This window comes from Pelodiscus sinensis, chromosome 7 (genome assembly GCF_052426305.1).
Source record: "Pelodiscus sinensis isolate ZL-2025 chromosome 7, ASM5242630v1, whole genome shotgun sequence".
Lineage (NCBI taxonomy): Eukaryota > Metazoa > Chordata > Testudines > Trionychidae > Pelodiscus > Pelodiscus sinensis.
In genome coordinates this window covers 47757248-47783491 of record NC_143058.1, presented here as the reverse complement: position 1 = coordinate 47783491, position 26244 = coordinate 47757248, and the positions used below count along the sequence as shown (strand labels likewise).

General features: G+C 42.4%; 1 protein-coding gene across 1 annotated transcript in view; it reads left to right on the top strand.

Annotated features, from left to right (window-relative positions):
• Window positions 1–26244, top strand: part of PDE11A (phosphodiesterase 11A) — a 128721-nt gene that overhangs the window by 88135 nt on the left and 14342 nt on the right. The window contains exons 14-17 of the mRNA XM_075933714.2: window positions 2228–2305; window positions 4132–4199; window positions 8054–8124; window positions 11736–11819. Coding sequence (XP_075789829.2) covers window positions 2228–2305; window positions 4132–4199; window positions 8054–8124; window positions 11736–11819 — 301 coding nt within the window. The remainder of the gene's footprint in view (window positions 1–2227; window positions 2306–4131; window positions 4200–8053; window positions 8125–11735; window positions 11820–26244) is intronic.

The window sequence follows — 26244 nt, the reverse complement described above, 5'->3', positions numbered from 1 at the left end:
GTAGTAATCTAATACACTTTTGGTTGATACAAAAGGCTTCATTGTAAGGCTGTTAGCATGTACTCGTTTACATGATTAACTGATAAGGCCAAGGCTTATTGGTTAATCCTAACTGTTGCATGCATCCCCCAATGAGAAGGGAGAGAGCAGGGGGAGGCAGGAGCCAGTGCATGTGGGAAGCCGGCTCCCATGGAGTCAGTTGCCCCCCCCCACTGCTTCCCAAAGCATGGGGAGTGGAAAGGGGGCAGGTGAGAGCTGGGGCACATGGGAAGCTGAAATTCATTGGCTCCCTGTGTATACCAACTCCCAGGGAGCCGCCTGGCCCCCACACTGCTGCCTCTCTATCAGAGACAGCAGGGGAGGGGGCAGGTAGGAGCACAAATACATGATTTTTAACATCCCTACTCCACTGTAGGACTGGCACTCAGGACACATCTACACAGCATTTTGGAGTGAGCCTCAGGCTAGAAGTAGCTGAACAGAAAGCACTGTGAAAGTGTGGCTGGAGCTAGGGCTTGAGCTGTGAAGCATGTTGAGAGGGAGTGGGCTTCAAAGCCTGAGCTGCAACTTCAACATACATTCTAGACTGCTGTTTTTAGATCTCTAGTATGAGACTTCTAGCCTGAAGCTCGCTCCAAAATGCTGTGTAGACATACTTGTGGGGAGTTCTAAGCTCTGACTCTAATCTGCTGTGTGATCTTGAAGAAGATCTGTGCTTCTGTTTCTCCTGTGCCCCTGTCTGAAATACAGACAGAAGATTCTTGGGGACAAGGACTCTTTTTTCAATATGTGTTTGTATGGTGCCTGGAACAACTCATTATAGTGTACCCAGCTGAAATATAGACAGACTGTCATAAGTCAAGAATGTTAGTGAGAAGGCTCCAAGTCAGCCTTAACATAGTTGGATCCATTAAACTGCGTATCTATCATTTTCCCCGGCAAATGATCCTTATGTTTTAGATTTAAAAGACATAGTGTGGGGGTTTTTTATTATTATTTTAAAATGTAAGAACAAGAATTCATAAACAAAATATTTCCATAGCAGGAAAATTGTAGTTCAATAGACAAAAACCAAAAACATTGAACTGATGGTATTTCATGGGCCTTTCTGGGGGAGGATGCAAACATAATGGGTAATCTTCTTTCTTGAACCAGAGGTGGCAATACTGGTCAACTTCAGTGAAAAGTTAAAAGATGCAGGTGAGGGTAGGGGTAGCCCTAGACTTGGGCTGTCTACATGGGAGCGAAAAGGTATTTACAGGGCCATTAGCTTAGGGAGGACAGCTGTTTGGAAGTTTCTAGCAGTTGAATCTTGACCTGGCACCTCACATGAGCTGTCTTTATCCTCAAGCTAGTTTATCATAATACAAGCAGGAAGTAAGCTCATCTACACTGCAATAACACAACTGTGGCTGTCCTGCACCCTGGGCTCCTAGCTATAACATTGCAGCATAGATATTCAGTTTCAGGCTCAAGTCATGGCTCTGAACTCCCACACCATGCAATTTTATAGTTTCAAGCCCAAGTCAGCTGACACAGGCCAGCCACAGGTGTTTTATTGCAGTGTAGACATACCTAGTGACCCAAGTTTATTTTGCACTGGCATGTTTTCATGGACAGACTGTGAAGCATCTCTTCTTGGGTTAATACCCAACCACTATGTAAGATCAAGATGGAATGTCAATTTGGATGGTCTTTCTTTCAATATATCCCCCCCTCAGTCTCGGGGAACAAAGCAGAGTGTTTTAGTGATTAGTGCATATCACTAACTCAATACATGACCTGGACAAGCCATTAAACCTTTCTAAACCTCAGCTGGAAACAATATTTACCTATCTTTCTGAAGCCCTTTAATATCCTCACATGAAAGGCAAAGTATCATCACCATTTAATATATATTCTATGGGCACATGGTCTTACTGGCTATGTGTTGGTAAGGGCAAAACATTTCATCCATTCATAAAAACTGAGAATTAAGGTGCCACTTAGTTTTGTTGCAGGTACTGTATATAGCTCTTATCAGATGGCTCTGATGTTGTTGCTTGGCAGTCATTAGGCATATTCCAAAATAAAAATGGTTCATTTAAATGGCTTCTTAACTCAACATTTTCTAACATTAAGGCAGTAGGTATTGTGATCTTGTGTTCTCACAAAAACTTTCTTTGTATCACAACATAGCTCCAGGTCTAGGAGTTTGTTTTTTTCTTACATGTGTGTTTTGTTGCAGGAGAAGGACTGAGTTTTTTGAACTTGTTAATAAAGGCAATTACAATTGGAATGTCAAAAGCCATCGAGAAATATTTCGGTGAGTCATTCTTTTGCTTTTCTATTACTTTGGGAGATAACCACAATGTATTTAAGGAGGTCAATGTCAGGAACACAAATATAGTTTGCAGTGATATTGGAAATCTTGTTTTAAAATAACAAAGTGCTTTGTAATTATTACCAGATATAGTGCTTGATTGTAGCTGTAAAAGCACAGAACTTGATAGGGGAAGAAGGGCTCCTAACCACTTCTATTTAAATCTACTTCTGTCGGAGCCCAGTCCCAAAACTCAGCAGGGAAGGAGTGATCATGGGTCCATCTCACCCTGCTCCTCCTTCCCTCCCTCATCTTTCTTCTCCCAGCCCCATTAGATATTTTATTTCCTTTTGCTCAATTTTAAAGAGCAAAAAGCTTGAGAAGTTCTCAAGATAAAACACCCTCCACATTTTGATTGATCCTCCACATCAACCTGTACCCAGTGACCCCTTTTCCCTCTCCCTCTTCTTCTGGCTGAATTTCTCTCCTACTGCTTCTCAATTAGGAGCTGCAAATGCATTGCACTCAATTTGCCCCTAAGAACTGCCAACTGGTGAAAGATTTGAGACATGGAGTAGGGATATTAGGTATCGATTAATTTAATAATTATGTTACTGCATCAAATCTTAGGGTTACATGATTATTCGATAATCCCCAGGAGAGGGGCTGGCAGCCAGTGCATTCCTGGCCCCACTCCTGGGTAGCCCCCTGCCAGTCCACACTGCTGACTTGGTATCAAAGGTAACAGCAGCCCCTGTCCATGAGAAACCGGAGTTCCCCACGGTCAGAGGCTGTGCTGGTATTCACGGTGCAGCCTCTTTCCATGGTGGGCTCAGGCCTGCTGTGGACAGAGGCAGCAGCACAGGAGGGGCCAGTAAGTCAGTAAGTGTATTGACTCCTGCCTCCCCCCCTCCACACACACACACACACACACACACACACACACACACACACACACACACACCCGTGTGAGGCAGCAGTGCAGGGGAGCAAGTAGCTCCAAAGAAGTCAATAAGCCCAGACAGCTGGCTTGAAAGCCAGATTCCTGCATATATCAGTTCCTGCCTGCTCCCCTCAACCTCTGTGCTGCTGTCCCTTTATCAGATGCAGCAGCGTTGGGGGTGTGCAGGCAGCTCCATGGGATCCAGTGCTTGTGTGGAGCCATCTTAAAAACCTCTGTTACAGCATCAAGGTTCGAGGAGGGGGGGAAGAGTGCATGTACTTATTAGGTTTAACCGATAAACTCTGGCTTACCGGTTAATCATTTAAACAAATATATGCTAAAATCCCTACCTTTCTACAGCTGAATAGTTCTTGTTAATGAACAGTGAAACAGTGTAGCCCTTATAAATCTTATTTCTTTTATTGCAGCTGAGTAGCAGAAATTGCTGAAACCGTGTCTGGAATGCCTCTCATGATTACAAGTTCTCTTGCTAGATCAATCACTTATTAGTGGACAAATAGATTGATCCAGTTTGCATGATTATATAACAACTCCATTACTTACATCCTGGTAAAGAACATGCTGCATTATATGATATAATTATCATTAGTTAGAAGCAAAATTAGTGATTTGTCTATATTGATACATGTTTCTTTTCTAGCATAATACATTTTCCATTTTATGCATTATCTATGTGATATTAGACTTCCTAGGTATAATGTGGATAATAAAACTATGCTGATGATTAAGATTTCAGACAGTGCTGCTGTTCTTTCCAGAGGCAAAAGGTGCTAATTCTGACTTTTTATTTATGCATTCAGGGCAGATTTGTTTAGAAATACAATAAAGGTTTATTCAGCTTGTATTGTTCATTTCTGTTATTCAGATCAATGCTAATGACAGCCTGTGACCTCGGAGCTGTGACCAAACCGTGGGAGATTTCAAGACAGGCAAGTCATGATTAATAGCAGGGCTGGGACGAGGCAGTATTGGTAGGACAATATTCCCAGGGACCTGACTTACAAAGGAGCAAAACTGCAGTCAATTTATAGCAGTATTAATGCACTTAAAAAAATAGTAAAGTGTTTCTGCAAGGCATGGTTTATTGCACAGTCTTTTCCTTTGCTTGATGCTCTTGATCAATATTTAGATATACAAAGAGTTATTTTTTATATCTTCTCCTCATCCATTCCCCTTTTAACTCCAGTCCAAAAAAGGGACCTTTTCCAAAAAACACTCACCACCTTGCAAACATTTGTTTTTTTCCTTTTGGTAAACCCAAAGTTACCTTTTCCAATATACATAATTCTATAACCCAGTGACAATAGCACAATTTGCCCTAAATATGGAATACCAACAGGTACTGACAGTTGATTCACATGTCTGAATAGATCTAGAATATGCCTTTTTAGCATAAAGAAATATAATTATCTCAGCTGTGGTTTAATATTTCAAGATGTAGTTTTAAAGCCCTCTTCAGCATTCCCTATACAGAAGAACAAATTTGCATTGCAGAGTGGGGCTCTGAAAAGGTGTATAATACCTAGGCACTCACTAACATTTCCGGTTTAGTGGGACATATCACTGTAGTATGAGAATGTTCTGTATCTGGAAGTTTCTCCAACAGCAGGATAAAAGTTTCAGCTCTCAGTCCCACCTCAGCCATGGCTACAGCTTGTGACATTCCTCAGTCCCCCTCACCCCATTAGCCTTTCCATTTCCTATGGTATCAGAAAAGTCAGTTAGAATCTGATTAGCACTTCTTGAATGAGTTTTAGGCTATGGGATATCAGTACTGAAATCCAGGATCCCGTTTTTTTTTTCCTTAGGACTTCCAAAGGCTAAACTTTCCCTTGTAGCCCAACATGTATTTTGTATTAAAAACTCAGTCTCCTAGCATTAAGCACATCTGATTGACTTTCCCAAGATAAAAGTAAATAGAGACACTAGTGGTGGACACAGAATGGAAACTCTGTTAACCTTCAACCAAGGGACAAGCAAATACTGGCCTGCTGGCCAGATCCGGTTCCCCAGGATTCGCCCCTGGTGAGCCGCCGCTGCTATATTTACCTGCACCGCTGTAGGTACAGGTGATTGCAGCTCCCATTGGCTGTGAATTGCCATTCCCAACCAATGGAAGCTATGGGAAGTGGTGTCCCAGTCCACACTGCTTCCCGCAGCTCCCATTGGCTGGAAACAGCAATCCGCAGCCAACAGGAGCTGCAATTGCCCATACCTGCGGAGGCGCAGATAAATATAGCAGTGCCAGAGGCTAACGCTGGTGAATCACTGTCATTTTTATTGCTCATCCCTGCCTCAGCCTCATCTGAAGGAGGAGTCCTGAGAAGGGAGAGAACAAAAGATACATAAATGGAAAGGACTAAGGAATAAGTGCTAAGGGTAAACATTCCAAAGTATTAGGAAAGGTACCAGACATACAAAAGGAGATAGAAATGGAATGTCGAAGACAGCAGGAGGAAAGGAGACAAGTACACATTGATTATTCATGTAGAAGATACTTGGAAAGATCATAATTGCCGTTAGGCTGTTAAATTATTCTAATGCAAGGTGTATTAATCCGTTATTTTATTCACATTATGGGGCTCCATACAGAAAAAGTCATTCCAAATTGCAGTAAAATTCTCCAGGTAATTAGTCTTAGCTTAGCTGAAGATTTTAAATCATTTTATAATTTCAGTTCACATGCTTTCAATTTTTGTGACTCATTTTTAAGTTATAGCAAATGTAAGCGCTGATGATTATTGAGAGCCTCTGCAAGGGTATGTCTACACTACCCCGCTAGTTCGAACTAGCGGGGTAATGTATGCATACCGAACTTGCTAATGAAGCCCGGGATTTGAATTTCCCGGGCTTCATTAGCATAAAGCCGGCGCCGCCATTTTTAAAAGCCGGCTAGTGCGAACCCCGTGCCGCGCGGCTACACGCGGCATGGGCTAGATAGTTCGAACTACGTAGCCATTCCGAACTATCTGTACTCCTCGTGGAACGGGCTAGATAGTGGAACGAGGAGTACAGATAGTTCGAACTACGTAGCCATTCCGAACTATCGGTACTCCTCGTTCCACTATCTAGCCCGTTCCACGAGGAGTACAGATAGTTCGGAATGGCTACGTAGTTCGAACTATCTAGCCCGTGCCACGTGTAGCCGCGCGGCACGGGGTTCGCACTAGCCGGCTTTTAAAAATGGCGGTGCCGGCTTTATGCTAATGAAGCCCGGGAAATTCAAATCCCGGGCTTCATTAGCAAGTTCGGTATGCATACATTACCCCGCTAGTTCGAACTAGCGGGGTAGTGTAGACATACCCCAAGTGACTGCATAGCAATCTTGCATTTCAATGTTAGAGCAGGAAATTTAGAGTTATCCTGGGGTACAAAGTCTATCCTTAGTTTACCATATTGTGTCTTGGTATTGCATATGATTTGGCTTTTTATCAGAAAAGCAAGTAACACAACAGGATAAGTTAACAGAATGCGAGTTTGAATTTTCAAGCCTTTTCTTATTTAGAAACATACCTTTATTTCAGGATATATGTCTAAACTACATCTGTCTTTCAACAGAGGGATGCAAATTAGACACTTCGAAATTGCAAATGAACCCGGGATTTGAATTTCCCTTGCTTCATTTGCATAATAGCGTCATGGCATTTAAAAAAACGCTATTTTGAAAGTGAAACCGTGGTTCTTCCATAAAGAAAAGCCTTTTTCGAAAGATCCTGTACTCCTCAAAAAATGAGGTTTACAGGATCTTTCAAAAAAGGCTTTTCTTTTCGAAAGAACCACGTCTAGACCACGGTTTCACTTTCGAAATGTTATTTGGAAAAATGCCGTGATGTGATTATGCAAATGAAGCACAGGAAATTCAAATCCCGACTTCATTTGCAATTTCAGTATGTCTAATTTACATCCTTCTTTCGAAAGAGGGATAAGTCTAGACATAGCCTCTGTAGCTCTATGTGTGTGTGCACGCGCATGACAGCAAGTACGTTTAGTTAAAACTGTTTATACTAGTGTCACTTGCTGTCTGGGCTTTCCTGGTTTCTTTAGGCTTTGAGTATTTTCAAAAAATAATTTTTCTGAATACTGCATCCTGTTCCTAGTAACACATACCATTGTCAAAAATGAAGGCTGCTTCATGGAGTCTGGCAAAAGAATATAATATAGTTCTAAAAGACAATGCCGCCATTCTTACTTTTAATCAAATATGACAATTTTAATCTGTGTTCACCTTTAGATGCTTAAGAGCTACAGTAATTAGAGTGGTATAGGATACATATAGTACAGAAGAACAATACTGGGTGAAAAAGAGCCTTAGGATTTCACGTTAACACAGAACTTATCGATCAGATTTGTTTCTCCAACAACTGACAATTTTCTTAAGCAGCGGTAGCAGCACCCAAAGGGTTCATGTACACTTTAAAATTATCTTTGTAAAAAGATTTTTGTATGTCTCCTGGATCTAATAATGATCTATTCTTCTCTCAAATGCATAAGTTACATACAGCTCCAATAGGACTGGTCATTGACAGGCATCAAAAGGACTTGAGAATGTGTTTTTTTGAATGTGTTTACAGAGATATAGATACAATTATATCTACAGTGTCCCTTGACTGAGCCCCAATCTCAGCAAGATACTAAAGCATATCCTTTGCTCTAGGAACATGAATGGGACTGCCCATGAATTTATAGTTCAGCACATGCTTAAGGCAAGGTACTTAAACAATAAATATGTAATTCTTACAGATAGCTAACATGAACTTTAACCTTTAGTGTGATTATATTTTAGGCAGCTGAATTGGTAACCAGTGAGTTCTTTGAACAAGGAGACAGAGAGAGATCTGAACTCAAACTCACTCCTTCAGTAAGTTTTTATCACTTTTGAATCAGCTACCTGTGTGTGGAGGAGGAAAACTGTTTTCTGGTCATTGTCTTAATTCAGAGAAGCAAATGGGTTTTATAAGAAGGAATATGTAACATATGGATAGCCTAGCACTGGAATCTGGTAGTGAAATCTAAAGTCCATTGAAGTTAGTGAAAAGAGGCCTCCCAATTACTTCGTCGGTCTTTGAATCAAGTCCTTTCTCCTTATGCGCTGAACATATCCCAAGGTTTATATGGTCTACTCATTATACAACAGCATTGAGTATAATACCCAAGATGCAATAGTTACATTATTAGAAAGCATAATTGTTTTGTTTGTGTTACAGTAAGAAATTTCTGACATCAGTTTTGTGATGCATCCCTATACCCTCTAAGGAATCATTTCTTTTGTATGCCTACAAGTAACCTTACCTCCATCATTGTAGGGTTATATGGGATGGCTTCTACACCGTAATACAGATCAACATAAAACATGTGGAAAGGTATAAAGTGCTAAAGGAAACTGCAAAGAGGAAAAGTGACCTCCAAAAACCCTATTACAAAAAGAGGACCTTCCCACTTAAGTATCTTAAAAGCAGACTCATGAGGAAAGGAAGACAGGGCTTCTAAGAAGTTCAAGTTGAAGCCATTCAAGAATAAAATAGAGATTCATCATTTTAAACTACATATAATTCTGCATACAGCGGATACTTCAAGAAAGTGATACAGCCTACTCATATGAGTTGCTGTTTTGATGTTGCAGTGTGGTAAGCACTCACTGAACCAGATTCCTAGCTTGTATAAATCGGCATGACTCTGCTGAGGTCAATAGAGTTGCAGTAATCTATATCCAATGAAGATCTGACTCAGTGACTTTCAGTTACTGTAAGATGACTCAGGATGGCTTACAACTTTCTGCACTGAGCTAGAGAGCCTGAGAAGATAATGAAGTTCTCTGTGTATGCCCTCTCATGTACATAAGTAAAAAAAGTAGCTATAATACCGTGGATTAGCACTTAATCAGACATAGCACTAACAATGCTGGTGCCTTGTACCAAATTTAGCCTGCAATAACTGAAAGTACCATTCCATATAATATGTATTGGTGTTTTTCACATAATGCATGTAGTAATTAAAGTGTGTTCCTCACACTAATGAAGTCCCAGTGTAACAGACTTTTAAAACACATTCTGTTATATTCAACTAGAAGGGCACTCTAATTACTTGGAGTGTTTCTAGCAAATACCCTAGCATAAACAATCTGAAAAATGAATTCATGCCACAAATCTGCATTTGTCAGATCAGGAATATGGAAACTCCTTAATACAGTAGTTCCCACGTCGCTGAAGCAGCAGGATGGGGTGTATGAGTAGGGATATAGGCCTATGTTCAGGGAGCTGCTGAGGATTTTGGGAAAGCTCTATGCAGCAACATTAGAAAGAAGGAAAGTGGGTTGTGCTATTGTGCACATCCTCAGGGCTCTCCCCTCCTACCCCCAATACAGTGATGACACTGCAGCTGGGGTACCTACTCCAGCCAGTAAAAGGGGGTAGTGCCCACATTATGGATCTACCTCTGCTCCAATGCCTGAAAGAAAAATTCTACCCCTCCTCTTTACACCATAGCATTCCCTAGTGTCCAGACAAATTACCTGGGCTGGAGAATGGGTTCACATTTGAGCCAATGTGAACTAATGAGAGTTTATTAAAAACATGAAATTTTTAAAAAATAAAATGAAGTTAAATAAAACCTGATGTTAAATTGAAGCACAAGCTTATTAAAGACTGAACTTACTGCATCTAATAAATATTTAACTACTTATGTTATAAGTGTAATATTTAACTACTTATGTTAAACTACCTTGTATTTAGCTCTGACACTTTTAGTACCTTTCCTAGACCTGAAAAGCTCTGTGTAGCTCAAAAGCTTCTTTCTCTCTTACCAACAGAAGCTGGCCCAATAAAAGATATTCTCTCACTCATAGTATGTCTCTAATAGCTTGGGGCCAACAGGACTACAACAACACTGCAAATATCTATTAGAAGTCTATTAAAATTAAATACAAACAATATTAAGTAGTACATGCATGCTGCCAACTTTCTTTAATAGTCAGACTGTTTGACTGGTGGAAGTCACTGGCTAAACAGCTGAATCAGAGTTTCTTTAACAGTTAAACCAGCTTTTGACAGCAGTAGCCTCTTCTGCAGGTGCAGAGAGAATAGATTCTTTCTTTAGCTCAGTTTGTTCAACATATTCAGTTCCATGACTAGTTCATTCAAAGAAACCAATTGAGAGTTCAGAGGGCTGGGGAGGGAGCAGCAGGAAAGCTTATTTTCCTCTTCCAATTTATTAATAAAAACTAGGTGTGAGGGGACAGATGAATTCTAAAATTCTAAACCATATGGTGACCAGAAATAATCACATCAGTTCATTAGCTACCCACAATACTTCCTTTGTTTAGGGAATCGGATTTAAAGCAAAACATGCTTTGATATTTTTTTCTTGTGTATCCAGAACTTAAGGTAGGTTTGTTCAATTAAAAAACTTAAACTGCTTTCTTTATGCATTTTTTATTGCATTTGAATTTCCAAGCAAATACAGCTTGACAAAAATCACAAGTAAAAACTAAATCTGGTAAATAAATTCATCATTTTCTAACATGATAAATATGGAGAAATTAAACAACTGACTAAGAGCAAATTAAGCTATATAATTGCATTAATAAGTATATATACTTATATTCCTCATTAGCAAAAATATACACCACATTTATTGTGAAGGCTATATTTAGTTGTAACAATTAAAGCACATTGATTTATCAACTAACAATATTCAACCTTTCTTTAGTAAAAGAATTAAAAAATAGAAATGCAGGAGAATTAAAATTATTTAAATCAAAGTTACCTCCTGACTGATTTAAATCATTATTAAAATCTGTGTTTTCATCTGCTTTGATTTAAATCAATCCATCTTGGAACCAATGGTGGAGTATATAAAGTGTAAAGTCTGAGGGATAAGGACCAAAATCAGAGTGTTACAATTTGAATAATGAGAGTTTTTAAAAAGCAACAGTAGCAGTCACTGAAATGTTTAATGACTCAGCCTTATCACAGGTTACTTAAAGGAAATAAATATGTGGATACTGCTAGTGAATCTAGAGAAGCTAGCTGGTCAGGAAGACAAAGTGGTATCCTTTGCCTGTCCGCACAAGATAATTTTCTTGCATTAAGCTTACAAAACAGTCTACATAGAACAAATAATGGGATTTTCAGAAATACCTACATCACTTCAAAGTTCAGGTTAAATTTTTCAAAATCCCACACAAAATTCTACTCTCTCTTCTTTAAATGAGCTCTTGAAGCCCATCTTCAGTTTCCACTAAGATACCATTAGATAAATGGTCAAATTCAACTTACACATTTCAAAAACAGAGCTGAAAGTTTTATTTTTCATCCTAGACAATGGCTTATAAAGACTGTAAACACTGATTATTGTTCATTAAGTATTCAGTTTGTAACAGTTTGGCTGTAGTTCCAGAGTGCTGGATGAAGCATCTGTAAAGTATTCTCTTGTAATAAAGCATGACACTTTTCCTCCCCCCTCTGCATTCAGGCTATTTTTGATCGGAACAGGAAAGATGAACTACCCAGGTTGCAGCTGGAATGGATTGATAGCATCTGCATGCCCCTGTATCAGGTATTTTTTACTTCTGCAACTACAGAATCAGAACACTGGTCCTGCATCTCTGAAGGCGAGAGGTAGCTTTTATAACAACCTTACAGGCAGTCTGAATCTTTAAATCACTACACTTATTCATGAAACACCGTCAACTTGTTTCCTACTTCAACTTTACTCAGAATTCTTAGGTGTAAACCAAAATCTTTAAATTTACTGAAGAAAAGACTAAATGATTGTTGTAAATAACATTTCTCTTTAAATTCAAAAGTTTCAAGCTCAAGAATCTTTTACAGCATTCTGCCTGACACATCAGACAATATCAACACTGTAACAGGGCTATACTGTGCAAAATAGTTTGTTCAATGGATAGTTCTGGTTCAGATTGCACATAGGCACAGACCTAAACAGCTGTGCCCCAAAGGAAAGCACATAGCTGAATTATGCCACTCTAGTTTTGGCTCCTCTCCAAGTTCAGAGAAAGACAGAAGCTTTGGAGAGGCATTCCAAGCCTCAGAGGCCATTGGAGATGTGGTCCTTATTTCAGCAAATATTGTTTCTAACCCACAGTGTACTTTTGTGATCATGCACTTACAGAGATTACTTGTGTTCCTGTTACAAATAGGTGCATATAAAAGGGCTAAAGGGCTACACATGAGCAGAATCTTCCAGTTTAATCCAGACAGTTAAAGCCATTAGATACCTCCACTTGCACCCAGAGGTGCAAGCAAGCCTTGAATATAGATGACACTTTAAAAAACAGTAAATGAGCTAAAACAAATAGATCCAGAATTTGGTCTATATGGAACTTGCAGTTCATTATTATAGTTCTGTTTTTAGACCAAGGCACAGCTATGCAAGAATGGCTAAAGATGTTTCAAAGGGGTAGCTGTGTTAGTCTGTAACTTTAAAAACAATGAGTAGTCCCGTAGCACCTTAGGGTGCAGCTGGACAGGGGCACTATTTTGGGATACTTCCAGTAACCCAAAATAGCTATTCCAAGTCTTTTAAACAAGCCTGTTGTTTCAAAATAGCTTTTGAAACAACGGGCTCACTATTCCGACGTCCCTCTAAATCTCATTTCACGAGGATTAAAGGACATTTTGGAATAGTGTTCTATTTCAAAATTTGGTGCCATGTAGACAGTGCCAAATTTTGAAATAAGCTATTTTGAAATACACTCGAAATAAGCTACACAATTTGCGTAGCTCAAATTGCATGTCTTATTTTGAGCTACGGTGCAGTATAGATGCACCCTCAGAGACTAACAAAAGTTATATACTATCATGAGCTTTAGTCGGCAAAACCAGCAGTAAGCTATATGATCTCAAGTCACCAAGTCAATACCTTTCACACCTTCTTGTCATCCAAATTCAACACCAGACCGTTCCTTTCTCTTAGACTAGCCTCTCTTGGAAGTCAGAGGGGTTTTTGCTTGAATAAAAACTGTAGAATTTGGGCATCAGTACACAAAATATAGGAAACAGCTATGTTACAAAATGAATATATAATGAGGCATTAAAGGAGATTTAATTATTCACTTTGAAATCTGTGCTAGAATTGTGCTCTCTTCCTGCATAACCTTGTGTTCCTGCAATTCCCTGCAACTACAACAGGCATTTCAATGTACAGGGAATGGAGGATGCGATTTTAATAACATTTCTAATCTGTTCACTCTAACTCCCTTGCTCAGATATGTAACTGTGATTTAGCTCTTGCACATAAGAAATATATTGTTTTAGGAATTTGTTTTGTGATTATAGGCCACATGTCACCAGTAGCTGGTAAAGCAGAGAGCGAAAGTGGAGGCACATGAACAGGCAGCTTCCAAACAAGGGAAAAATGGGAATAAACAGAATCTCTACAGTTAGCAACCCTTCCTTTATATAAAAATAAGTGAGGGGGGAAACAGACATTGAAATAAGAGACTGTCAAAAATAGGTTATTTTACCAAACATGGCAACCTCATTAGGAATCCAAGTTCTTATGCCAGAAGTCATGATTTATTTGTGACAGTGTCTTTAATCAGAAAGAGTACAATGAGACAGGGTGGGCAGAGAATCAAAGAAACCTCTGTGTGAGTCGACTAGATCTGAACACTAAAGCGCTGGTTAGTTAGCTCCATCCTAGCAGGATATCTGTGGGGAATATATTCACATCTGATTCCCCTGTTTTCTGCTGTCTTTGCATCATGCTGTGCAGCTATTAGCCTGCTGCTCAACAACTTAAAAAGAGAGACACCATCAAACCTTGAAGTCATTGCAGCACCAGCCTTAGGGGTAAACAGAAAACTTGATGTCACAGTATCCCACTGTGTGAGCTACCCTCTTGAATATAAAGCCAAGTTTTAATTTCCATATCCAACTTAATCAAACCTCAGTGTACTTATCGCATCAATGATGCACAGAGGTACAAGAAATTCTCTGCAAATATAAAGAAACCTCTTTTAGGTCTGGTGCTATATGCACTACAAATATTTCACGTTCAGGGTTTTTTTTCGCCCTCTTCCTTATTAATGTATTTTAATTTTTAACCTTTGTACCAATTGTATGGACTGTGTATCATGGGATACAATGCCCACTTACAGATACATCATTAAGACTTGTGAATGAAGCATGAAGAGGTGGAGTATTGATGGATAATAAGAATTAGCAAAAACCTAATCAATGCTTTTATAATGCACTGTCATACAATTTAGAAGTTAATGATTTGAGTAAGCATAGAATATTATAGCCAGTATTGCCATTTTGGTACAACATTAATCCAAATAATAATCAAGGATATGTGCATGTAGCCATTTCCCAACTGAAATCAGAGGCAAGTTTGCCTTTAGTAAGACCTGCAGAAAAGACCAGGAATAATCAAACTAAATGAACTATTACAAAAAGGTGTAAAAAAAGGTGTATTACAGTTAATTCTAATCTCTTAGGAAAGGCCCCATAGGGCATGTCTACACTAGGAAATCATTTTGAAATAATAACTCCCGAAATAACTATTTCAAAATACCTTGTCCACACTACAGGGAAGCCTCGACATTAGCCTGAGGCAGGCTCCCTTAAGGTGGACGCACTACCTCGACTAAAAGCCCTAGGAAGCACTGGAAGTAATTACTTTGAATGACTCTGGGGAGTAGTTATTTCGAAATAGCAGCAGTAGAGTGTCCACACTACCACTATTTCAAAATAACTATTTTGAAATTAGTGTTATTCCTCATGGAAAAGAGTTATTATTTTGAAATAACTAGCCTCTAATTTCAAAATAACAGGCTTGATAGTGTGGCTGTTCTGCTTGTTATTTTGAAATAAGGGAGATAGAGTACGTCTACACTTGCTCCCTAGTTCGAGCTAGGGATGCAAATGTAGGCGACCGAAATTGCTAATGAAGCGGGGATTTAAATATCCTGCGCCTCATTAGCATAATCTCGCCCACACGTTATTCCTCTCGCCAGCTGATTCGAACCAGGAAGTGTGCTTCAGGATGCGTTAGTTCAAATCAAACCCCAAGGAGTAATGTTAGTTCAAACCAAGGGGTTTGATTTGAACTAACGCGTCCCGGAGCGCACTTCCTGGTTCGAATCAGCTGGTGAGCGGATTAATGTGCAGGCAAGATTATGCTAATGAAGCGCGGGATATTTAAATCCCCACTTCATTAGCAATTTCGGTTGCCTACGTTTGCATCCCTAGCTCGAACTAGGGAGCAAGTGTAGACGTACCCTTATGGAGTTAGTGTAGACTAGGGCATAGAGATTAATAACTCTTCTGCCCTAACTGGTTGTTTCCAGTAAGAAAAAAAATATATAGTGGAGCCAATTAGTGTTGTCAGCTTTTCCACACCAAATGCCATTGCTGCAAATTGTGTCTAGCCTGTCTGGTCGGGAGAGTTGGCAACCCTAGAGCCAATGGGAGAGGAAGCTAAAGTTGAAATAACACCTTACACCTCATTTAGCAATGCCTTAACCCACATAAGTCAATTTCTCCTGCAATGGACTTGATTTCAATCAAATATCTGTAGTTTGATAAGAATATATAACGGTATCCCTCTAGAATTAGTGTCTACATCTGTGGTCAGGTTGTGTCATTATATAAATCTGAAGTGTGCTGAGGTATATTGTTTTCCAACACTTTAGATGAGAAATTAGAAGTCTAGTATTCTTAGATTGTTAAGAGCATTATATTACTCAAACCAATTTGGACCTGTCATTAGTTAAAGATCTCCATTCAGTAAATAAGACTGATTGCTAGTTTTAATTGGGTATAGGGACCATCTTTTAGGACTATCAGAAATGTGGAACAAGTAAGGTGTGTGTGTGTGTGCACCCATGTTGGAAATGAAATACATAACTAGCTATGCAACTATCAAAGTTGATGATGGCAATAAGGCACACCATCACGCTAACATGATTGCAGTGTGCATGTACGTTTTTTAACACTAAGACCTTAGTGTTCTGTCCTAACAGGCACCCAATTTAATAATACAAAGAAGAGCTAACAACTTTAAATATTTCAAAGTTGGTTATATGGGTATTATTTTTAAAAATGGTTATTTGGTTTAATTGTTAGCTGGTATTGTTTTAAGTTATAAAGCTTGCAAGAGATTTGAAATTTTCCAATTCCAGTGCTTGTAGTAACCAGAGTTGATTCTTTCCTCCCTGTAGTGCATCACGCACTTGTGAAGATAAAAGCTTCCTGATTTTTTGTTCATTACTATATTTAAGATCCTATAAATTTATTGAATTTATGTTTCTTTATAACTGCATGTAATGATTAGTGATCAGAATATTATGTACGACACTGGAATTGTCAGAATTACAGCATCTGAATAGTTTGAGTCTTTCATTAGGCTTTGCTACACCATATTGGTTCTTCATTAAGAATTACCATGAGAAGCACTGAAATAGAAAAATAGGCGTATGTCTACACTAGCTCGGTAGCTCGAGCTAGGTAGGCAGATGAGGGCAACAGGAGTGGCAAATGAAGCCCAGGATTTAAATATCCCGGCTTCATTTGCATCTTCCCGGGCACCGCCATTTTTAAATCTCCCTTAGTCCAAGGTGTACCGGTAGTTCGAATTAGAGATCCTAATTCGAACTACCTACTCCGTGCCGTGTCTAGCCGCGGGCACGGAGTTCGGACTAAGGGGGATTTAAAAATGTCGGTGCCCGGGAAGATGCAAATGAAACTGGGATATTTAAATCCCGGGCTTCGTTTGCCACTCCGGTTGCCCTCATCTGTCTACCTAGCTTGAACTACCGAGCTAGTGAAGCCATACCCTAGGTGATCTAACTTCAGTTTAGTAATTCCCAAAACTTAACTTTTTCCTTGTAGAAAAGGAAGTTATTCACTCTGTGCATTGATGACTGTTTGAGGTGTGTGTCCCCATGGGAGTTCCATGTAAGGTGATGGGTCATCCCCCGAGCCGCAGAGTCAGAACTCTTCAAAGCAGTTAGCAGTTGGGTCGCACGTGCGCAGCAGGCAACTTGCACTTTGGTGGTTGGCTGCTTCGCACACGACCTGACTGCCCCCTTCAGTTCCTAGTCTACCACAGAGCAATTGGACTCTGAGTAGCGGGGAGGAAGGGAGGGTCATGGAGCACCCACAGGAACACACATCTCAAAGAACAGTTGTCACTGCACAGGTGCAGCACTTCCTTTTCTTCTCCAGGTAATGTCCCCAATGGTGCTCCACATAAGGTGACTACAAAGCAGTACTTACTATGGCTCGTGGGACTCTGAGTCACTGCTTCGTAGTGGCAGATAGAATTGCTGTAGCCACTGATGTGTCTGCCGCCAGCTGAGGCATGATAGCATAGTGCTTAGATAATATGTGGTCGGATGACCGGGTGGCTGCCCGATAAATGTCTTTGAGTGACACACTGTTGAGGAATACCATGGATGTTGCTGTAGTACGGTTAGAGTGTGCTCTTGGTGCCATCCTTAGTTTGTTGTGAAGAGAGTGTCACTGAAGTATGCAACTTGCTATCAGTTTGGAAATGCGTTGTTTGGAAATTGGGTTGCCCCTGGAGTGGTCTGCAATAGAGACAAACAGACGTAGGGAGTTGAAAAAGATCTGAGTTCTGTCGATATAAAAAGCCAAAGCCCTTCTGACAGCCAGGGTATGAAGCATGGCATGTGTAGATGTATGCAGCTTTGGAAAAAACTCAGTAAGACTATGGGCTCATTGATGTGGAAGCAGGTACTGACTTTAGGTAGAAAGGTCGAATGCATTCTCAAAGTCACTTTGTCTTTGGTAAAAACCATATATGCTGGGCCCACCATTAGGACTCCTATCTTGCTGACCCTTCTTTTGGAGGTGATGGCCACTAGAAAAAGCACCTTCATTGTGAGGAGCAGGAGAAAGCATGTGGCCATAGGTTCAAAAGGAGGTCTCAGAAGGAACTCAAGAACCAAATTCAGATCCCATGAGGGCATTGGGGTCCTGTGGGAGCAGGGGGGTTAAGGTTATGGAGTCCCTCGAGAAATCTCCTAGTGAGTGGATGTGCAAACACTGATGACCCCTCAATGTGGTCATGGAAGGCCACAATGGCCGCCAGGTGTACCTTTATTGAGGACATAGATAGGCTGTCACTCTTCAACGCATGTAGGTAATCAAGTACTACGTGGAGTGGGGCTTTGCCAGGGTCGACGTGCAACTGATGGCATCAGGATGAGAAGCTCTTCCATTTTTGCAGGTAAGTTTTCCTAGTAGACTGCCTCCTGCTATGTAGGATGATGGTTTTTACTTGCTCAGAGCAGTCCTGTTCAGCTCCATAGAACTAGACAGGAGCCAAGCCTGGAGGTGAATGGTCTGAGAATGGGGGTTAAGTAACTTGCCCGCATTCTGGGAGAGGAGATAGCGCCTTTATGAAAAAGGTTATGGTAGTTCGATGGACATGTGTTGGAAATACGGGAACCAAGTCTGTCTGGACCAAGATGGGGCTACGAGGATGACTCGAGCACCGTCTGAGTGGATCTTGCACAGAATTCTGAGGATTAATGGTACTGGAGGGGAGGCATAATGAATCAGTTAGTCCCATTGGATTTAGAATGCATTGCCATTGGATCCCCTGCCCAGTCCTGCTTGGGAGCAGAAATGGGGGCATTTGGAGTTGCTCGTGGTTGTGAACAGATCCGTCATTGGAAAGCCCCACCTGCGAAAAATGGAATCTGTCACCGCTGGGTGAAGTTCCCACTCGTGATCCCACAAAATTGCGGCTGAGAGCATCCACCATGACATCGTTGATGGCTGGTAATATGCTTCCCTTAAAAAGATCCCTGTGATAGATACAGGAGTTCCAAAGCTGCACAGCCTCCGCACAGAGGGATTGGAGCGCACTCCACCCTGTCTGTTTATATAAAACATGGTGGTAGTATTGTCCATCAGTATGTGGACCGTGCAATTGCTAATGGTCGAGACAGAGTGTCTGCATGCATTTTGGATAGCTCTGAGCAACGTGGTCTCGTGAAGTAGTCATTTGCCCTGTATTGTCTGTTGGTGTAAGTGCCTGTCCCAACCTTTCAGCAAGGCATCTGTTGTGATCTGCAATAATGGTTTTGGTTGCAGAAATGGGACCCCTGAGAATAAATTGCGCGGAAATGACCACTATTTGAGGGAGTCCAGTATTTGCTTGGGGAACAGAACCAGCTTGTGCAACGAGTGCCATGATGGCACATAGACTGTTGCCAACCCATGCTGGAAGGCATGGAAGTGTTGGCGTGAATACTAGACTATACAAGTAGTGGCCGCCATATGGCCCATCAGTTGGAGGTAGGTAGAAGAGTTCACTAGAAGGGTGGCTACTAGGTCGTGCAGCGTTTTGAATCTTTGTTGAGGTAGATATGCTCTGGCTCATATGGAGTCGAGCTGTGCCCCTATGAACTCCAAATCCTGCATGGGATTGAGGGTCAACGTCTGTTCATTTTTCAGGAGCCCTAAAAATGGTAGTAGTTCAAGAGTCTTTTGGTCTTTGACACTATATCTGTTGCCTCCATTCTTGTACAACCCTTTATTAGGCAATCGTCTAGGTATGGGAAGATCACCACCCCTTGATGTCGAAGGTAGGCTGTGATGACTGCTAGGACCTTCGGAAAAAATCCTGGCGAAGCAGAGGACAGGATGAAGGGGAGAACCTTGTATTGGGAATGATTGTCCCCCATGGTGAATCTCAGATAGCATCTATGTTCCAGATGTATTGAGAGGTGAAAGTAGGCATCTTGAAGGTTGGGGGCTGCAAACCAGTCCCCTTCATCCAGTGCCAGAATTATTGATGCTAACGTGACCATCCAGAAGCGTTGTTTTTTCAGGAACTTGTTTAGTTTGCAGAGGTCTAGAATCGGTTTCCAGCCTCCTGTGCTGTTCTGGTTGCATGTTTAATAAAATCCCCTCCCCCTGTATAGCATGGGTACCTCTTCTATAACTCTCAGTCTGATGAGCTGATCGATCTCATTTGAGAGGTATCTCATGAGAGGGGTCCCTGAAAAGAGACTGGGAAGGGGGGAGAGTAAGTAGAAGGGCGGTGAACGGGATTGTGTATCCAGTACAGATTATTTCCATAACTCACCGGTCGGATGTTATTACATCCCAATGATGAAGGAAAGGACATAGCCTGTGGTCGAATAGATGACTCTGACTTTGCACTGGATAAATGGGGAGGTCTGGCAGATCCTTGACCAAATGTTTCAAATTTATTGTTTAGAAGCCTGTCCACTAGAGGAGCATGGTTGTTGTAGAAGCCTCCTTTGGTTACATTGTTTGGGACAATTATGTTCATATGGCTTGTTTTGAGGACTATTTTAATATGTGTCCATGTTCCTATTGAAAGGGGTGTGTCGCTTTTGCCTGTATGGAGGTGTGTACATGATAAGTGTACATAGATTAGTATGTGAGTTCTTACTGCGGTGCAAAATTTTGTTGGTGTTGGTTGCAAAGAGTTTCTGTTTGTTAAAAGGGAGGTCCTTCACCTTGGCTTGAAGATCTTTGGGAACCCCTGCAGCATGTAGCCATGGCGCCCTCCTCATGACCACGACTGTAGCCGTTGCTCTTGCTGCCATGTCGGTTCTGTCAATTGCCGAGAGCAGTGCAGTGCGGGCAATAATGTGCCCCTCTCAGATGACTGCTCTGAGGATAGGTCTCTTGGATTCTGGTAGGTGTTCCATCAACTCCACTAACTTCAAGTAGTTGTCAAAATCGTGGTTGGCCAGAAGGGCGGAATAGTTCGCTATTCTGAGCTGCAAGGTGGCTGAGGAGTACACCTTTCTGCCAAATTGGGCCAGCCTCTTGTGTTCTTTGTCCCTGGTGTTCTGTTTAAACTGGGAGACTTTTGAGCGTTGGTTTGCCGCATCTACCACTAGTGAGGTTGGTTGAGGGTGGGAGAAGAGGAAGTCTACTTCTTTGGATGGGACAAAATATTTCTTGTCTGCTTTCTTACATATTGGTTGGGCCAATGGAGGCATCTGCCAGATGTCGTCAGACACCTCCATGATAGCCTCGTCTTTTGGCAAAGCAAACCTGCCCTGGGATGATGGATGAATGTTCTTTAGGAGGCAGTGTTGTTTCTGCTTCACCGCTGGAAGCTTCACTTCTTGTGTCTTAGGTACCCACTTGAAGCAATTTCAAGATCTTTTTAAGTCTTTGGAGGTATGTGCATCCTCTGGAATTGTAGCCTCCTCAGGGGAGTTAGATGAATTGTCTTGTGGTAGTTGAGTGTCACCTTGATCATCCAAGAGTTGGCCCTCCTCCTCGTCTGTCTGTGGTGTGGTGAGGAGAGTGAGAGCTGGTGAAGCCAGTGGAAGCCTTTTTGACAGAGGCACTGGGTTCACCAGCTCATGTGTCGGTGGTCCCCAGTAGTCCCAGTGTGCCCAGTGAGACGGGTAGTGCTGAAGAAGGTAGTGCTAATCAGGGTAACACTGGGGATAGTACGTGCATTCCCCATAATGATGGTATTGTCGGGACATGGTAGGAGATGAATGTTGTGAGGAGAACACACTCCTCCTATCATATTCATGAGCCCGGGGGTGCCCTTGCAAACGGGGGGGGGAGGAGAGGAGGTCGGGACCTCCTGTGGTCTGGAGATGAGCACTGTGGAAGGGGCACTGGAGATAGTTCTCTTGATGAATTCAGGGGAAGGTGCCCCTCCCCGCTTCCGCTCTTGGACAAGTCTTTTTTATTTCTGGCTAGTGCACTGCAGACATCCTGGGCTGTCTGCCTGTTCAGAGAAACCTCCACCACAGGAGGCACTGGGGAATCCGGTGCGGTAGGAGTTGGTATCGGGGATTTGCGGGGCCGCTTTGAAGCCAGCTCTGCATCCTTCGCCGGTGCCAGGCATTGGAGCACTTGATTCAGCACTGGCTCTTGTCGGTGCCCTCTCCTTCGTGCTGTGGAGGAGCACACTGGTGCCTCATTGAGCTTCAGTGCTGGGGCAGCGGCGCTTGATGTTGCTCTCAGCCCCGCAGTGCCGGAGGTGCCTCTCCCCTGTTCAATCTGGGGACAACTGGGGTGAGGCAGTGATCTAGCTGGTGAGTCCTCTGTATGGTGATGCCTCTGTAGCATTGAAGAGGCAGATCTCTGCTTTGGGGGGGGTCTGTCGATTGCCCCCCTGAAACGTCCCCCCCAGCTGCACAGCTTTTTCTAAGAGGATCATGCAGAGCCTGAGCTCCCAATGCTTTCTGGCTCTGGCTGTTAAAGTGCAGCAATGGTCACACTTTTGAGGTGTGTGTGACTCCCCCAAGCACTTTATACAGCTGCTGTGGCCATCAGAGACCGGCATTGGGTCATTGCAGTTGCAGCACCTTTTAAAGCCTTGAGCGCCCGGCATAGTGACGGCCATTACGCTCATGGTTGAGGGCTATAGTGGGGAAGGGTGTTCTTCTTAGACCAATAGCCCGCCTGTAGTGAGGCTGGCTGCTTGCGCCTTATTAAGCAGTTAATTTGTTTCTTCTTTTCTTCTCTCTCTCTTTTTTAAAAAAAAAAAAAAAGAGTGCAGCTGGCTACATGAAAGAGGAGCTGCTGCCGTTTGAGGGCTTCACTGAGGGAACAGTTCCTACCATTCCTCTTTTCTTTTTTTTTTCCTTTGAAGTATCAAGAATGTAGCGAGAGTAACTGTAGCTGCGGGTGGTCAAAAGATCAGTAGGAGAAAGTGAAACCTCCTGTGAGAAAAGAAAGCCAGAGGCGGCAGGAGAGCTCCGTCCGTGACCAAGGGCGGTAGAAGAGGAACTGAAGGGAAGAGTCAGGTCACGCGTGAAGCAGCCAACTGCCAAATCGCAAGCCACCTGCTGCACATGCGCAGCCTGACTGCTAACTGCTTTGAAAAGCTCCAACTCTGCAGTTCTGGGAATGACCTGTAACCTTATGTGGAGCACCCCCAGGGACATCACCCAAAGAAAATTTCCTTATATAGCTTGAGTATCCAGTATAAAAGAAGTAGTTTTACCTCTACCATTTTGGCTAGGACACATTCTTCAGAAGAGAGAAACAGAATTTGTCTAAAAGCAGAAAAATCTAGGGTGTTCCACTGAACAGAAAGTGATTGTTTATGCTAACTTTTAGATGAGCTCACAGCATGTGGAAGAGCACGTGGGATGCAGTTTTAGAGTTCCAGCAGATATTGGACACGCATGTACATGATTTTCCCTGTAACTAGAATAACTCAGCATTTGTGAGGCATGTAAGACAGATTAATTTGCATTTCACAGATCTTGCAGCATTCAAAGCCACCTTGCAAGTGTTCAAGTTTCAGCACCACAAGGATCTTCTTCTAGACTCTGGTAGCATTTTGCATGCACCTAGGGCAGGGTTGACCTTCAAGCTTTCATTTCCCCAAGATTAGATTACAGCCCTCCATATGAGGCTCAGATATAGAAAACTATAAGTCTGAACAGATATTTAACAATGTTAAATTGTAGGTTTCCAGCAAAAGATGCAAACAGAAACCTTCCCGCTGCTCATTGTGCTGTTAGGCAGAGACAATAACATTGTGAATAGCAAGGCTAAAGGTCAAACTCTGCTTCTGTGTGTATAAATATACATAGTCAGGCAGTCAGTGACAAAGTGACAGCAGCTATTTTACATTTAAGGGAGTTGTCTTTGTAGGAAATACACAATTGTGGATTTGTTTGCTTCTATCTTGGTGCCCTGAATGGCTGATTCTTTCAGTTTTAGTCAAGACTCCACCTGTTGGGTGCCAGAAGCTGCAAATGCTTCAAATCCTAGCAGGAAATGAATTTCCGAATTTACATGTAAAGTTTGGGAGATCTGTCTGTTACATCACCAAACATTTTCAGAGTTTTAGACTTCATGCTGAGAGACAATAAGAGTCTCTGCTTCTTTATCAGACAGCATTCTTGGCACACCAAGGACGAAATCAGGTTGCTTCCTTCAGGTACTTTGAGATCCGTGTCATGCTGATCCTTATTAAACAAATCATATCTGACCCTGTAGTCTCACAGTCTATGGAGCAATAGCTATAAAAGGTCACTTCTACAAGCCTCTAAATTATTCAATTCATATTCAAAAGTGGATGCAAGGCAAAAGCTTTTAGCGCTAATAGTTCTCCTGTGACCCACAGGGAGAACAAACAGACATCCCCAAAGGTTACAGCACTGTAGAAGGGAGGACTCACCACTGCAGCACCCCCTCTACTGTGTAGCACTGGCTGGTCAGCTGCTTCTTTTGATGTGGCCCTCCAGGAAGGTCACTTTAAAATTTCTCCTCTTCCAAGATAACAGAAACAAGTGTCCATTCCCTCCATCTGGGCCCAGTGGCCCATATAGCCTTTTACTCAGGAATTTCAAAAGTCTGTATCCCTTTTTGTCACACTCTTCATATCTTCCACAGTGGCTAATAAGGAAACACAGACCTGCCCCTCAGCATGATGTTCCACTCCACAGACCCTAAGACAGGCTGTCAAAGTTCACTCCACCAGACTTCATCCCATCCAGCCTTGCCACTCATCCTGCAAGAACCTTCCTCTTCCCTATAGGTCTCTTTACTCTCTTCTATAAGGAAGGTGATTATAGAGATTCTCCCTGCAGTCTCCTGATCTGATGTTCCTCTGTTTATTCAGCCCCTTCCCAACTGGGTTTCATCACTAATGAGGCTTACCACAACCTCCAGGTGCCAGCAATATTGACCTCGGAGCCCACATTCACTTTTTCCATCACTTGTGTCTGGGAGGTGGTAGGCATCCCATCATAGGCAAACACTTTGTTTTCATTGTCCTTTGCAAGAATTTGCCTTGATAATGAATTGAAGTGTCAAGTGTATGCTAAATGATTTGGGTCAAAAGTTTCAGTTACTATGTACTATTTATTTGAGAGAGCTTATCTGTCTGTTCAAGAATTCCTACATGGCAAGAGCTAGGGCCACTAAATTTGGTATACAGCTTCCTCGTATAACTTAAAGCAAGATAAGGATTTGGTTGTGCCAGGAAAATGGAATGTGCTTGGAATGGGGTTGCTACTCAGAAGGCCATACTGAAGAGACAGAATCACTAGGCAGGTGAAAAGGGCTGGCTAGGCGTATGGCCCCTCTCCATCTGGGACTGCCCCAGCTTTCCACCTCCCAGACACTGTTTAGGGAATGTGGGAGGCTGAAGCTCCTTCCCCTCCGTCCCCGGATTTGTGTGGGAACTGTTTTCCTTCATCAGGGGAAAGAGAGGAAAGTGCACATTTAGCTGCATTCCTCACTCTGGCTGGGGAGCACAGGGGGCATATGAACCTGGATCTGCCCAGCTGGGGAACATGCAACCCTCCCCCGGCCACTGCAGCTCCAGCAGGCACAACCATGGTCCCATACTGTTGCAGTGAGAGATGGCTGGGGTAGTCCTCTCTCCTGTGGGAAGCCTGCATATTGAACTCCTCATCCCCAATGCCACTCCAGAGCAATGATTTAAATGAAGAAAAAAAATTGAGTTAAGGACATGAGCAATGCTGGGAAAATCTTCTAGTTATAAATATAAGGCAGTGGTCAGTGGCTTCTCAATATTCTTGTAGCTTAAGACAAAGGGAGTTTGGCCCTGTAATCATCTCAGGCTGTGGGCAACCAGGCTGCCTCCCTACAATTAGTCCCAGAGCCCCATCATGGGGGTAGGGTGGGGTGAACCCACAACCAATAGCAGTCTTTGAGCCTGGCCCTGGGATCAGGGCAGGCAAACAAACAAACAGTAGCAGTTAAGCAATCCAAAAAGTTCCTGGGTACAGGCCTATCTGCAGGCTGAGCCAGGGCCAGGTCTCCTTGCTGGCGGAGAGCCGACAGGCGCAGGTGGTTTCTCCCTTCAGGGAGAATCTGCCACCCGAGGGAAAAGGGTGGCGGGGGGACACAGGCCTACCCACTCCACTGTGTCCCAGCCCAGGGCCCTAACAGTGGCAGCACTAGCTGCCACCGGGTTGGTGGGGCTCTTGGCCACAACACACCAGTCCAGCCAGTGGGCTAGCAGGGGTCCAGACCACAACCCA